General features: G+C 40.7%; 1 protein-coding gene across 4 annotated transcripts in view; it reads left to right on the plus strand.

The window, feature by feature from the left end:
* The window catches only part of SNCAIP (synuclein alpha interacting protein), a 103750-nt gene that overhangs the window by 52287 nt on the left and 35922 nt on the right, over nt 1–15541 (plus strand). For all 4 annotated transcript variants that reach the window (XM_075078607.1, XM_075078609.1, XM_075078606.1 and 1 more), the window contains exon 3: nt 6637–6709. In XM_075078607.1, the coding sequence (XP_074934708.1) occupies nt 6637–6709 (73 nt within the window). The remainder of the gene's footprint in view (nt 1–6636; nt 6710–15541) is intronic.

The following is a 15541-nucleotide window of genomic DNA, read 5'->3' on the forward strand; positions in this document are numbered from 1 at the left end:
AGGATAACCTCCCTCAACCTGCTGGCCACACTCTTTTTAATGCACCCCAGGATACCATTGGCCTTCTTGGCCAATGCTGGCTCATGGTCAGCTTGTCGTCCACCGGCACTCCCAGGTCCTTCTCAGCAGAGCCTCCTTCCAGTAGTTCAGCCCCCAGCCTGTACCGGTGCATGGGGTTGCTCCTCCCCAGGTGCAGGACCTTGCACTTGCTCTTGTTGAATTTCATGAGGTTCCCCTGGGCCCAGCTCTCCAGCCTGTCCAGGTCTCGTTGGATGGCAGCACAACCTTCTGGTGTATCAGCCACTCCTCCCAGCTTGGAATCATCAGCGAGCTTGCTGAGGTTACACTCGATCCCATCATCCAGGTCATTGATGAATATACTGAACAGGACTGGACCCAGCACAGACCCCTGGGGAACACCACTAGTGACAGGCCTCCATCCAGACGCTGCCCCATTGATCACGACCCTCTGAGTTCTGTTGCTGAGCCAGTTCTCTGTCCACCTCACTGTCCACTCTTCCAGCCCACACTTCCTTAGCTTGCCTGTGAGGAGGCTATGGGAGACAGCGTCAAATGCCCTACTAAAGTCACAACGGACAACATCCACTGCTCTCCCTTCAATGACACAGCCAGTCACGTCATCATAGAAAGCTCTCGGGTTGGCCAAGCATGATCTTCCCTTGGTGAATCCATGTTGACTCTTTCTGACAACCTTCTTGTCCTCTACGTGCCTGGAGATGACCTCCAGGATGAACTGCTCCATCACCTGTTCGGGGGTGGAGGTGAGGCTGACTGGCCTATAGTTTCCCGGGTCCTCCTTCTTGCCCTTTTTTAAGATTGGAGTGACATTTGCTTTCCCCCAGTCCTGGGGCACCTCTCCTGTCCTCCATGGCCTTTCAAAGATGATGGAGAGTGGCTCAGCAAGAACATCCACCAGCTCCCTCAGTGCTCGCGGGTGCATCGCATCGGGCCCATGGATTTGCGAGGACCTGGTTTGCCTAGGTGATCTCTGACCTAATCCTTCTCAACTGATGGTAAGTCTTCCTTTTTCCAGTTATTTTTTTCTCTCTCCGGGGGCTGGGATGCCTGAGGGCCAGCCTTAGCAGGAAAGACTGAGGCAAAGAAGGCATTCAGTAACTCCATCTTCTCTGCATCCTGCATCGCCAGGGCCCCTTCCTTGTTCTGCACTGGGCCCACTGTATCTCCAGTCTTCCTTTTACTGCTGATGTATTGAAAGAAGCCCTTCTTGTTATCTTTGACACCCCTTGCCAGATTGAATTCCAAGTGGACCTTGGCCTTCCTCGTCGGATCTCTGCATACCCTGACAACATTGCTATATTCCTCCCAAGTGGCCAGGCCCTTTTTCCACACCTTGTGAACCTCCCTCTTCCGTTTTTGTTTCTCTAGAAGCTCTTTGCTCATCCATGTGTGTCTCCTGGCTTCTCTACCTGACCTCTTCCTCCGATGGATTCAGCAATCTTGAGCTTGGAGGAAGTGGTCCTTGAATACTGTCCAGCTTTCTTGGTGCCCCCCTGCCTTCTAGAACCCTAGGCCATGGGATTCCTCCTCGCAGGTCTTTGAAGAGGCCAAAGTTGGTCCTCTTGAAGTCCAAGGCTGTAATCCAACTTGATGCCCTGCTTCTACCACACAGTATCCTGAACTCCACCATTTCATGGTCACTGCAGCCAAGGCTACCCCCAACTCTCACATCCTCAAGCCCTTCCTTGTCTGTTAGGGTAAGGTTGAGCAGCATATCTTGCCTCGTTGGCTCCTCCACCACGTGCATCACAAAGCTGTCCTCGATGCTCTGCAGGAACCTTCTGGATCGTGCATGGCTCACCATGTTGCTGTTCCAGCAAATATCAGGGTGGTTGAAGTTCCCCATGAGAACCAGGGCCTGCGATTATGAGGCTACTTCCATCTGTCTGTGGAAGGCTTCATCAACTTGCTCTTCCTGATCAGGTGGCCTGTAGCAAACGCCCACAACAGTGTCACCCATATTTGGCCGTCCCTTAATTTCTACCCACAAGCTCTCAACTTGTTCTTCCTCCACTGCAAGGCAGAGCTCGATGCATTCCAGTTGCTCCCTGACATAACGAGCAACTCCCCCACCTCGCCTTGCTGGTCTGTGTCTCCTGAAAAGCCTGTAGCCATCCATGACCACATTCCAGTCATGCGAGCTGTCCCACCATGTCTCTGTGATTGCAGTGAGATCGTGGCCCTGTGACCACACACAGACCTCTAATTCCTCCTGTTTATTCCCCATGCTGCGTGCGTTGGTGTTATAGGCATTTCAGAGAGGTAATAGAGCACACAGGTGAGTAAGAGATTGGAGCAGTTCACAGAGAATAGGCTGAGAGATCTGGGACTGTTCAGCGTGGAGAAGGAAGGCTCGGGGAGATCTCATCAATATATATAAATACCTGCAGGGAGGGTGCAAGGAGTGATTCACTGCAGTGGCTTGATTTATTCCCTGTCCAGCTGATGAACTCACTGATAATTCCTTTTTTTTTTTTTTTTTTCTATCTCTTGCTTTTCAGAAAGGAACAAAATGCTCCAGATGGCCACTAAAATTATTCATAGAAAATGTTAGATTCAGACAGGCATTTTGTACCTTTAATAGTGTTAATGTCTGTATAGGTCTCCTTTAGAGTTAAAGGGAAGAATAACATATGAATGATAGAATCAGAGAATCATTAAGGTTGGAAAAGATTGTCAAGTCCAACTGTCAACCCAACACTACCATGTCTTGTAGACCATGCCCTGAAGTGGCACATCTACACAACTTTTAAATACCTCCAGGGATGGTGACTCCACCACCTCTCTGGGCAGCCTGTTCCAGTGCCTGACCACTCTTTCAATGAAGAAATTTTTCCTAATATCCAATCTAAACCTCCCCTGATGCAACTTGAGTCCTAGATAAGAGGCTATAAACAGTACATAGCACAAATAACCTAACCAGTTCTCCAAAGATGCTAATCACAGCCATTAAGTAAGAAGTTTGTTGTGGGGAGGTGTTATTTCTTACAGGCACTGTGCCAGCCTAATCTTTTTTCCACTTTTTTGCTCTGGAGCTGCTACCTCATGCCAAGTATTATTGCTTTACTTCTCTATGTATCTTGCTACTCCCAAATAAATTTCTATGAAAAAGGGTGGTTTTGCACAGTTATAGATGATTAAGCAAATGTAATATAAAGATATTAATTTAATGGGACTTGAATATTAATGAAACAGTTAATTTTCCACTGTAGCAAATAAACTGAAATGAGACTGTTAAATGGACTACTTCAATAATAACACCTGGAAACAAGTTAGTTATAATGAAGGAAGATATCTGTTTTCTCTATCTAAATGAAAACAAGGAGCTGTGTATTTAAGAGCAGGACACAGTCACTGGTGTTTTGATCCAGTGGAGGTGAATTTTTTGAGTTTTGATACTGACTTCAGTTGGAGCAGGACACGGTTCTTAGTGTTTGGGGGGTGTCATGGTTCTGATGACATGGTCTGAGAGTCACACTATTTGTCTGGCTTTGCCCTTTGACTCCATTTCAGGAGATATTAAAGGTATTCTCCATAACAGAAAGGTAAAAAAAACAAATTTGCTTTATAATTTACAATTTTTTTTACTATTTTCTATATACATTTCTATGCTGTTGCTCATGATCCAGTATTTCTTCTTTCTGATACTTCTCAGAAACAAGTGAATCTGCAGGCAGCAGACAAGTGGCACAGCACAGAACAGCCTTACTAGAGATTGAAGTTTTTCTTCTCGTGTGTTGGGTTTTAAATTCATTCCATTAAAATTTGACAACCATGTGCAATATAAAAGGTTAACAATTGCATTAACTCAAATTCTGTAGTGCAGTTTTACATAAAGAACAAATGTTTTGCATGATAAGACAGGTTCTGTTTTAATTAATAGTGAATTAATTCACTATCATTATTAATTAACTGAATTAGTAATGTCTGTTGAAGAGAGTTGGTAATACCTTGCATTTGCATGGAACACTTGTTACTGCTTCTTGTCTCTTGTTTGTTGTTGACACTGTTCTTCCATCTTATATTCATTATGCTGGGAAGAAGCCCTTAGTTGTTACTGAATTTCACTGTCAGCTACAACACACTTTGATTAAATACAAAATATCACAGTAAGCATTGACCAGTGAAGTGATCAGATGTGCTTTCACATTGTCACTTATGCATTTGGGCATGGCCCTCAACTCTGGTTGACTTGGTTACTCTAATGGCGAAGTGTGAGAAACTGTTTGATTTTGTGTGTAAACCAATTTAAAATTATTGAATGAAAAGTGGGAAATAACTAATTTTAAATGTCATTGAATAAGCATTAAGTCTAAAATCCGTTCCAGGGAAGGGTTGCAGTCTCAACCTCTTGCTCTTCCTCTGTGATACTGCTAGTAACCTTGAAATTTTTGGTTGAAGAAAAACTAACAGACATTGCTGATGATCAGAGCTGGGGTATGAGAGAAAGTAGTTCTAGAGGGGAGAGCTGATAATGGATTGTGCTTATGGTTGGGAAAGGTCCACTTTAAAGAGTAATTTTAGTTGACCACAAAATACAGGTGGCAGAAATGTAAACGCACAGAAGTATTTTTGAGGACAGAGGTGAGTGGGGGGAAATCTGTTCATGAAATCAAACCATTATGATTAAAATGCATAATCAAATTTATAACATTTAACAGATTTTTGGTTGTGGGAAGTGGTAACTAAATATGTTTTAGTGCAATGTTGAGAAAGAAAGAAAATCTGTTCTTCCAGGAAAGAACAGGAAAAAAGACAAAAAGAAGAATGTCTTTCTGTTTTTGAGGTTGCCTGACAAAACACATAGCAATGGAATACAAAAGGCCTCATTCTAATTGAATTACAAACTGTGTAATAGTTTAAACTGCACCAGCTGGTCTTACGAAGCTACCAGATTCCTTGGAGACATATTCCTTGGATTCTCTTAAGAATCTTACTAGACCAGTTCAGCATTGCCTTCTGAGCCTTTGTGCTGAAATAGCAACATGTATAGCTTAACAGCTCAATCTTTATTAAACAATAACTAGAGTGAAGCACAGCACATGGTGTTTGTGCATGTGTGTGTTTGACTTGTATTAATTTCTATTTAGTAGCATCTTTCTCCTTCCTTCCAGAGGTTCTTCTGCTCTTTGTTGCTTTATGCTGTCATATCCTGGAGCAGTCACAGCCTTACAGACAACTCCTTGTTTAACGAGGATTGGAGTCACTGGGTAGATTTGTGGAGTGCTGCTACACATTTTAATAAGTTCAGTGTTGATATTGGGAATCCTTATGAGAGATTCTTACTGTAGTTGAGGTTTCTGAAAACATCCCTGGATCAGGTCAGCAAGTGAAAAAGTAAGGCATGGGAGGGTTTTGAGCCTTAATAAAGTAACTACAATCAATCTTAAACTTGCACCAGAGAAGTAAATTACTTCTGCAATTGGTCACATGAGGTCGACTTCAGATTATTTTGAAGGAGATTGCCAGCTGTGCATTAGAAGGACATCAAACTTTGAATGACAAATTGTCAGCAAAAACAAGACCATTTTTTTGTGTGGAAAGCTCATGTGGTTTTATATGTAGTTGTTTTGCTTCATTGGTCAATAGCACACCAGCTAAAAATATCTGTTTCTTTGAAAACATATGGTGTTTATATATTCCGTAAAATCTTTCAGTTGTGCTAATCCTAAATGCTTTTTTCTGTGTTAGTTTCCAAAATACTGTTTTTAATAGGTTTTTTAATATGAGCAAAGCCATTGATCTTTCACAAACATAATGATTTTCATTTGTTTAAGTAAAGATTCCTGTAACATTTCAGCATTTTATTAAGGAAGGCTTGCTATTAAGTAACTTATTTTCTGTATGTCAGAATGTGTAGTTTTATAACTCTGGCTCATGTGTCTTACCAAGGGTGTTCCACAAGTTTATAAGCAGAAGATTTCTGTTTAGTAAGATACATATGTCATCCTTTTTTTCCCTTTTTAATGCTGAATTCGGAGAACAACATACTGATTAATATCAGGCATATCCTGTCACATCAAAGTAATAATGCAAGTTTGCTTCAATAAAGTGTAGGTTAGAGAAATGAGCCTGTTGTCTGATATGTGTATGTACATGCATCCTTTTCTGAAATCAGATCTCTAAGGTGCAAATATTCTGCATTACTTTTATATATTGGTTCGTGAAAGCTTGAATTCTAATTTTTAAGCATGAAGTGTCTTGCAGTATAATCTCCATAATAGATGCCCAGGTGGGCAAAGTGAGACCCTTCACATTTACTGTGAAGCCTAGATCTGTCCTCAGCTTTGATGTACCTTGCATCCCATGGAAAGGATGGATGTATAAAACATATTTGTGACTAGAACAATGGTGATCTGCAGAAAGAGAAACCTGAGGTGGGGGGACACTTCGCTGTAGGTTTAAAAGTCTGTTTGATATCCCTCAAGGTGGGACACAAAAGCAGATGCCATTCTCATGCAACCTGAGAAGACCATCAGACTGCCAGAAGTACCCCTGAGTTGGTAGATTTAGGCTGTGCCCAGGACACCAGTACCTCTTGAAAGTCTTTTTAACTTTTAAAATTAACTACTTCATATACATTTTCCTTTTTTACAGTATTCTGTAACTTCTCTCAAGACCATCCCAGAATTATGTAGAAGGTGTGATTCACAAAATGAAGACAGATCAGGTATGATGCCCCTTCTGTCCACCCATCATTTTCTGGGCTGCTTTTTATCATGTACAACTTGGCAACAATAGCTTCTTGGCAGTGTTCTGTTGTTTTGTTTTCTCTCCTTTTTGTACTTTCTGGGAACATGATTTTTTTTTTCAACAGATGTTAGTTCATTAGAAGTAAAAAAGTTCCAAAAAAGGATTTGGCTGTATACAGATAAATGTAGGGCTTCATCTCAGCAGCTCCAAACCACAGTATATGCAACAATTTACTTGAAAACCCGAGAAACCATTGGTGACAAGACGTAATAATGTAGGCGCCAATGAAAAAATGTTGGATACATTTACTACCCATATGGCCATGACCAGTTTGAGGGATGATGTTTTGCCAGAGTCTGAAACTGTATCAAGGATGCTACATGATAGAATCTACTCTAAGGCATACTGTAACAGTTAAGATTAAAGCCGAGTTTTTGAGTTTAATAGTGTAAACTAAATGAAGAATCATGGCATATAGATGAGAACCATCTGGAGATCTTCCCCCTGCCCCCCTGACAAAAAGTGCATTCAGTGTTGTTTTTCACTCTGTAAATGAGATTAATCCCTTTTTTCTCTTCCTGATGGAGGAGAAATGAATTGGTGAGAGGAGCATTTTTGTTGATCTATGAAAAGTTTGTTGTGCTTTCTGATGCTTTAATTGAACTTCCATTAATGTTGTTTCATCAAATACTTTTATACCAGAAATGGGAGACCTGGAATTTGTGGGATGACAGAAGGCTTTAAGAACTGTGCTATACTTGTCAACTTTTATTTCTGTGTTTCCTTTCAGACAGTTGTAAGTTTTCGAGGTGTGTAACTAAGTTTAAACTTTCTGAGAGCTACTGCTTCTACCAGAGTCATTAAAGGCCAAGTCATCACAGCCACATGCCGCTGCCCTTAGCAATAAAGGGAAGCAAAGCTCTCCTTGCCATACCTGCTTGCCATGCTACTGCCCACACAAGGCACAGCAGTGATTACACACACAGTATTACCTGCTGCAAGCAGAGGCAGGGAAGAAGTGGAAAGGGAGAGAACCCCTGATTCACCCCCCTCAATTTGCCTTATCTCATTCTACTGCAGCCTTCCCCCTGTCCTCTCCCACCCTCTGCCATCCTCCCCTCTGTATTCCCCCATCCTTCCTGATTACACCCTTCCATCCTTGCCCTGTTTTGCCCCCATCCCTTTTCCTCTCTCTTCTTCTTACCTTCTTGCTCCTTATTCCCCCCTTCCTCACCCCTTTCTTCCTTCTTCCCCTTTTGTCCCCACTCCTTCCTCCTTCTTCCCGGCTTTTCCTTCTTCTTACCCATTCCTACCTCCATTCTTTCCACTCTCTCCCCATTCGCCCATTCTCACCCCATTTCTCCCCACCGTTCTTCCCACCATTCTTCCCTTATTCCTCTTCCCTCCTTCCCTTTTTCTTCCCCACTTCTTCCCCCTTCTACTCCTCATTCTTCCCTGCCACTCTTCTTACCATTCATCCCCTCATTCTTCCCTCCATTCCTCCTCCCATTCTTCCCCCGTTCTCCCCACCACTCTCTTACCATTCTCCTGTTTTCCCACCTGTTCTCCCTAGCATTCCTCCCCACCATTCTTCATTCCCATTCTCCCCAATGCTCAGCCTACCATTCTTTCCTCCCATTTCGTCAGAGCTTACCTTTTCTTCCCCAACATTCTCCCCCCCCCCAAGTCTTTCCCACTGTTCTTCCCCACAAGTCTTTCTCTGTTTTTCCACCAGTCTTCCCTCCAGTCTTTCCCAATATTCTTCCTCCTATTCTTCTCACCATTCTCCTCCCCACCCCTCACGGCACGCCATTGTCACCCCCTTCATTCCCCACCAAGTACCCACCTCGTCTCTTACATGTCCCCTTCCCCCCATTTTCTACCCCCGCCTATCAGTATTAGCAGCTGATCATGTGGCACACAGCATTATCTGGTCTTGTCATAAAAAGGGTTAAATTCACTCAGTTGCTCCAAGAGCAAGGAAAACCACAGAAGGAGTGCAAGAATAGCCCCTAAGACATATTGTACTGGGTGATCTGTTCTTCAGGACTGCTCAGCCACAGTGGCAGCATCAATATCAGTTTTCAGGAAGAAGAGTCTATTCTTTTTTAAAGTCAGATAGTTTTAAAGTAAAATGCAGACTGATAGCAAGGATGAAACACTGGTTATGAGCTCTTCCTTAAGACTGTGGGATATTGACAACTTATTGTGTAGCCCTATTGTTTTATGGTTGCTTCTGCAGTCGGACATTTTTCAATGATGATTTTAATTACATCTGCACTCATCTATTGCCTTGAAAAGGGTTGACAGAAGCAAGTACAGGCATTGCTGGAAGACAGTAGTAGCACTGGGGAGTCTGCCAGTTGAAATCAATTCACAGCTTTTTTAAAAGTCTGGAGTCAAAAAAGAGGTCTTTAGCACTGATAATAGTATTGGCAAACTGAAAACAGTACTAAAATCTATTTTATTCTCTCTACTTACCACTTAGGAGTTTTTGGTGAATTGGAAATAGAGCTAAAATCTATTTTATTTTTACTCTGCTTAATCACTGAGTAAACAAATAGTGCTGAACAGGAAGGTATCACTTTACATCCCTGTACAAACTTCAGTATCTGAAGTATCATGAAATATCAACAGAGCTGCTACATCAGTCAACATTGTGTAAGGTCCCATCTGTTGATTTTTCGTAGTTGCTTCTGATGTAGCCTGTTGCCTTCCCCGTACTGTAGATCATTTTAAAATGTTCCCCAAATTATTGTTGCTATGTGCTACTTTTGATGAAGATAGATTATATCATACATCTTTAGTATGCATGACATTCATGCTATTTTACATCTATTGCTATTTTCCATTGGCAATTTAAGTAATATACACATAGAAAAACTCAGAGGTTTTACACAGAGCTGATCCAGCTTTCTACCTCTTACTGACTCCTGCTCAGTTAGAGGTTACATTTCTTCTTTAAAACAGTAAAGAATGCGGAAGTAGAACTATGCAAGAATTATTTTTTAAAAGAAGTGAAAGTTAAGCATACGTTAGCCATAGGAGTAGGTATGTCAGGGCCCTAAAAATCTAAAAAATAATTCTCTGTCAGCTTTGTATCAGAAAAATAGTTAGTTCACTAAGACAGTTAAGAGAAAAGTATAGAGAAAATAAGATTCAACTTTCTACTTAAAAATATGTATAAATATGCAGACAAACATTTTTGCCAACAAGATTGCTAGAAAAGATTTAAACTAGACATTTACTTTTTGTGGAATTACATTTTTTAATTATATAGCTGGTATTATGGAAGTCTTACTATTCATTGCTCACAGATAAGTTTAGTAAATAGCCCTGTAAATCCCATTTTCTTTCCCATTTCATGTAAACATTGAATAATATGTTAGTAGCATATGAAAGTGTTCGGTTACATTGTTTTCAAATTACTCTAAGCACTTTAAATCTTAGGCAAACATACCAGTGTTTACCAGTCACTGTGCTTTCTCAAGCATTTCACAAAGACCTTTCAACAGGGGTTTTTTTTGGTTTGTTTGTTGGTTTTTTTTTTCTAAACTATTTCTGCCTGCCTGTAACTTTTGCTCAAATTACTTGTTCTTTTGGACAAGGAGAGATTAGAAAGTCTGATAAAGGATTTCCCTACGTGTAGTTTTTCCTCCCTGAATTCCCACTGTTACCTCCCATTATTGGACAGCACTAGCCAGTGATCTGTACCGGTGAGAAGGTCCTGTGGTTCCTTCCTCACCCTTTTGCAAGATGTGTGTGAAAGTCATACAGTCAGTACAATCTGCCGTACAGTCACTCTTGACTCCTCTATGTCCTTCCTTCGATTTAGGGAATTCTGACTCAGGAAAATTCCAAGAGATACTTGGAGCCAAAGTATGTGTGTCAGTAACCCCACACTGCAAGCTAAAAAACATATGGGTTTGGAGAAGAGGTGTAGAGCAAATCCTAGTTTATCCACAGTAGAGTGATTACAGGTAATTGTTTTCTCTACCATCATGGTACAAGAGAAAGATCTTTGTAGCTAGCATAATAACCACTAAGATTGGCATTATTCTTCAAAGATAGAAAATTAAAGTGTGTAGTTTAAAAAGGATCTAGCTAACTCATTTTTTGGAAATGAAGTGTTAGCCAGCCTGCCCATTGATTTCCGGCATTGTCTAATGTAGAATGATGAATTGAAACAGAAATCAGTCCTTCATGCTCTTGTTATTAAGCATGAAATTGGTTGCTTTCTTTCTGGGCAGATTTTCTAAGGCCACTTGAGCAAATGGTTCAAGACATCTGTGTTCAACAAGCTTCACTGAGCCATATCATTGTTCAAGTATATTCTGTCAGTTATGATGACTTTTGGTTGTCATTAAGTGTATGTCTGAAATGAAGACTACATCGTACTCTAGATCTTTATTCACAGGTTGATAAAAGCAAGTTCATCTTTAATCTCCAGCAGCTGTCCTTCTGCACTGCTTTATTTATTCCCAAAGTAACTGTCATTTACAAAATTATTTGGAAGATGAGTTTCCTATTTGAGAAATAAATCAATGAATATAAAATTGCACACAAGTTCTGTCTCAAGCTCTTGATAATGTTTTACCTATCAGAGAAATTTGATTTGGAGACAGTGTTGTATGGCATTAAATTGAAAGAGTCTATTGTACTCCAAATACCTTTAAGGTAAATATGTTTGAAAAAATACAGAATTGATTGGAGAATTCCTTGGTAGAATAATGAAGAACTTTCTCAGAAAAAACCAATAATAAGTATGCAGTGATACTTGTGATAACTATATATAAGGTCTTCTCCTACCTTGTTTTCACATCCTCCCTCTTCCTGTTTTACATGTTTTGTGCCATCATGACCTCCTCCGATTTTTCAGAGGAACTTTACTTGCTACCTCCCTTTTACATCCTTAGATCAGTCTGGACAAGGGCAAACCCAATTTATTAATTTTGAAAATTTCTTTGCCTCTTCTATATTGTCCACTTGAGAAATGACAGCTTTTGTAGTGTTCTTCCTCAAGCCAAGATAAGAAATCTTATTAATTCACTGAGACTTATATTAATGTTTGAATTACCTGGAAAAGATGCATTGTTATTTAAAAGGATGAATTATTATTTGCCGTGTTTACCCTTTCTTTCTCCTTTAGAGTCGCTTCAAATTCAACTTAAATGAGAACGAACCCTCCCTGTTCTTATCAGTGCAGGGTTGTTCTTTAATTCAGGTTCTTATGCTACAGAGCTTACATTAAAGAACCCTAAAATGTACTCCTAGAAGTTATTAACATATTAAAACTGTAAAACAGTGCCACCTTCAGTTAAAACTGTTAAATATTTTTTCAGTGATATTAATAAAACAATAAATAGATATTAAGAACTGGTTTTGATTATCCATTGACATGTAAGGAGCATCCCATCCTCCAACTCTTCAAGCCCAAATATTGCTACCAGTGTTGGAGATAAACTGGTTTTACCAACCATGAGGAATTTCCTAAAAGTTTTCCTAGTGTAGACAATACCTCAGTGTCAGTCTACAAAGTCAGAATCACAGTGCTCTAAATGAACCTGGAATAAGTGCAGGTCTTAATTTATTCAGGAGTCTCTGCTGGAGTTACATCACAAGGAAGAAGCTCAGGCATTTCTTTCAGAGGTCAGTAAAAGTCCAAATGTGAAGCTTTGTATATACATACTGCAGGCCCCCAAGTGATTATCTAGTACATAAGCAATATGGTGAAATACTGCATTTAAAAAAATATTTAATAGGTTTGGGCAGTTGTCAATGCTAATCCCAGACTACCTTATTGATGGTGACAGAAAGTGGACTAAAATCCACAGTAAGTGAATTTTTAAAGAAAGGAGGAGGAGTTTCAGATAACAGAAAGTAATTTGAATGCATTCATCATTTGATAGCAAAGCAGTCAATCTAATAGAGTTTGTTCTCATTTGTACAATCATAGAATGCTAGAATGGTTTGGGCCGGGAGGGACCTTCAAAGATCATTTAGTCCAACACCCCTGCCACAGGCAGTAACATCTTTCACTAGATCAGGTTGCTCAAAGTGCACTCCAGCCTGACCTTTGAACACTTCCAGGGATGGAGGTCCACAAGTTCTCTGCGCAACCTCCCAGTGTCTCACCACCCTCATCATAAGGGTGCAAGACCTTGCACTTGTCCTTGTTGAACTTAATGAGGTTCACATGGAGCCAATCCTCAGGCCTCGTCAAGGTCCTTCTGGATGTCATCCCTTTCCTCAAGCAAACCAACTGCACCACTCATTGTCATCTGCAAATTTGCTTAGGGTGCGCTCAGTCGCGCTCTCTGTGTCATTAATAAAGATATTGAACAGTACCAGTCCCAATACAAACCCCTGAGGAGCACCACTCATTACTAATCTGCATTTGGATATTGAGCTGTTGACTGCAGCTCTTTGGATGTGGCCATCCAGCCGATTCCCTTTCCATCAAATAGTCCATCGATCAAAACTGTCTCTCCAAATTAGAAGCAAGAATGTCAAAGGCCTTACTGAAGTCAAGATAGATGACGTCAGTAGCTCTTCCCTTGTCCACTGATGCAGTCACTCCATTATAGAAGGCCACTAAAATTAGTCAGGTATGACTTTCCCTTGGTAAAGCCATGTTGGCTGACTCTACTTACCTCTCTGTCATCCATATGCCTTCACACAGCTTCCAGGAGGGTCTGTTCCATGTTCTTCACAGGCACTGAGGTGAGGCTGACTGGTCAGTAGTTCCCAAGGTCCTCCTCTTTACCCTTTTTAGAGGGTAAACTGTTGAAGCCTAAATGGTAAATAAATTTCTTGTATTGTCAGCAAGAGCAGAGGGTACCTCCCAGTACTGTGTCCTGTGAGTTTCCAAGTGCACGCTGACAAGGTCTTGAGGTAAAAGCCCCCGGACAGTGCCTTCTCTTGCCTGTCAGTTTTGCACTTTGTTTCCGGTCTTGCTTATACCTGCAGGCAGGCACTGTTCTTTCAGGGTGGTTACATCTTCATTATGGCATAACTTAAGTCAGAAAGCACCTCTGAAGGCCATTTTGCCCATCTCCCTGTGCTCAGAGTGGTTCCAGTTACACCAGATTGCTCAAGGACCTATTCTCCAAATGAATGCTGCAATAAAGAACATTGCAACCAAGTTACTTTGTGGAAGTGTTATTAGGGAAACAACCATCATGCTCCCACTTCATCAGCCATGATTCAGCCTCATATAGTCATGATTCAACCTCAGAGGTTCATAGACCATTAAAAGATCTATTAGGCATGATAAAATCAGCAGATAGTCTTACCACAGTACAGGACTATCTGATCCAGGGCTCAAGCAGTGTATTGTTCTCCATTATTCACAGTTTTACCGTGGTTTGTGACTGCACAAGTACGGAGTTCATAGAAAACAAAAGTTGAAATACAGAGAATTTAAGAGTTAGCGCAGTCTACATGCAGGTGAAGTCGTTAGGTGGAAGTATTAATGGCATTGATGACTGATAACTGTTTGGATAAAGGGAAGTCATCCAGTTTTTCTCCTGAACAGTGTTTCAATGCAGTTAGCAATAAGACATTGCTCTCCATCCTGAGAAGGAACAGAGATAGCAAGCTAAAAAGGCTCAAGGATTTCACAGAGGGTGAAGCAACAAAATGGGGATCACTGGTTGCCACCTACAGAACAACAGCAGTGAATCGATATTCTTCCTCATTCCCATTAAACCAATGTGGCAACATGGACTCAACTGCCAACTGATCTGCAAATGATTCAGATCTTTAAATCCATTTTCCTGCTTGCCTACACCACTGTCTGTTGTATGTCCCAGCTGTTCAAAAGAACCATTCACAGCTACAGAATATTGGTCAAAGTGTAAACCTAAATGAGTCCATGGTGATGGTAACAGAAACACACGGTTAGGAGTTTGACCGTTTCCTCAGTCAGTGCTCTTTGAATATAAGGCATTCTGGGTTCATGAAGATCTGGCATAACAACATCTCCATTATGGTCAGTTTGTTTTGTAATGGTACTGATGTGTGATATACAGCCTTTTGCCACCTTTGTGTCACCTTTGTGTCACCAGTGCTGTAAACTTAATGAAGCCATCATTATTTAAAGAATGTTACTGTACCCATATGCCAGGGAGACAGGCTTTTGCACCCATCCCAGCAATGAATTTCTGTAGTAGTTTCCTTATAGAGTTGAAGTAAAAGCTGAGTTCTTTGTTACTTTCACTATACTCAGGACCATTTAAAGGTATTCTGATGTTTGGCATTAGATTGTAAGTATCACAGAAACCACCTGTCACAAGGGTAAAGTTTCATCTGTGCACAATGTAGTCTTGATGGTTGGACAAAACTCGTAGTTACCCTATAATTCTACAGATGCTTGTATACTAGATAAAACTCCCCCTCTCACCTCCTCATGCCCTAGATACAGAGATAATGTTGAAAAATATTCTGAAGTCAACAGATGCTTCCAATTGGAAACAAGTTATAAGGATCTTTTTTAGAAAAATCAAGGTAAATTTCAATTCCTAAAGTAAAATCCGATTAAGTGATTAAATTGAGAGAGAAGTTGCTTCCTATTTGTCCCCTTTTCTAATTATTGGCCCCCAGTAGTTCTAGGACATCTATAAATAAATGAATAAGTGAAACTATAAATAAATCGACAGGCCTCTTTATTCACATTTTGCATTTTCTCTTCCTCCAGAAGAGCACAGAGCACAATATATGGTAAAGAACTACTTTTGAAAATTTGACCCTTGCCAGTTTTCATCAGATACTATTTTCTTGGCACTATTAGTGTCAAGGAAATGCTTTG

Source organism: Phalacrocorax aristotelis, chromosome Z (genome assembly GCF_949628215.1).
Source record: "Phalacrocorax aristotelis chromosome Z, bGulAri2.1, whole genome shotgun sequence".
NCBI lineage: Eukaryota > Metazoa > Chordata > Aves > Suliformes > Phalacrocoracidae > Phalacrocorax > Phalacrocorax aristotelis.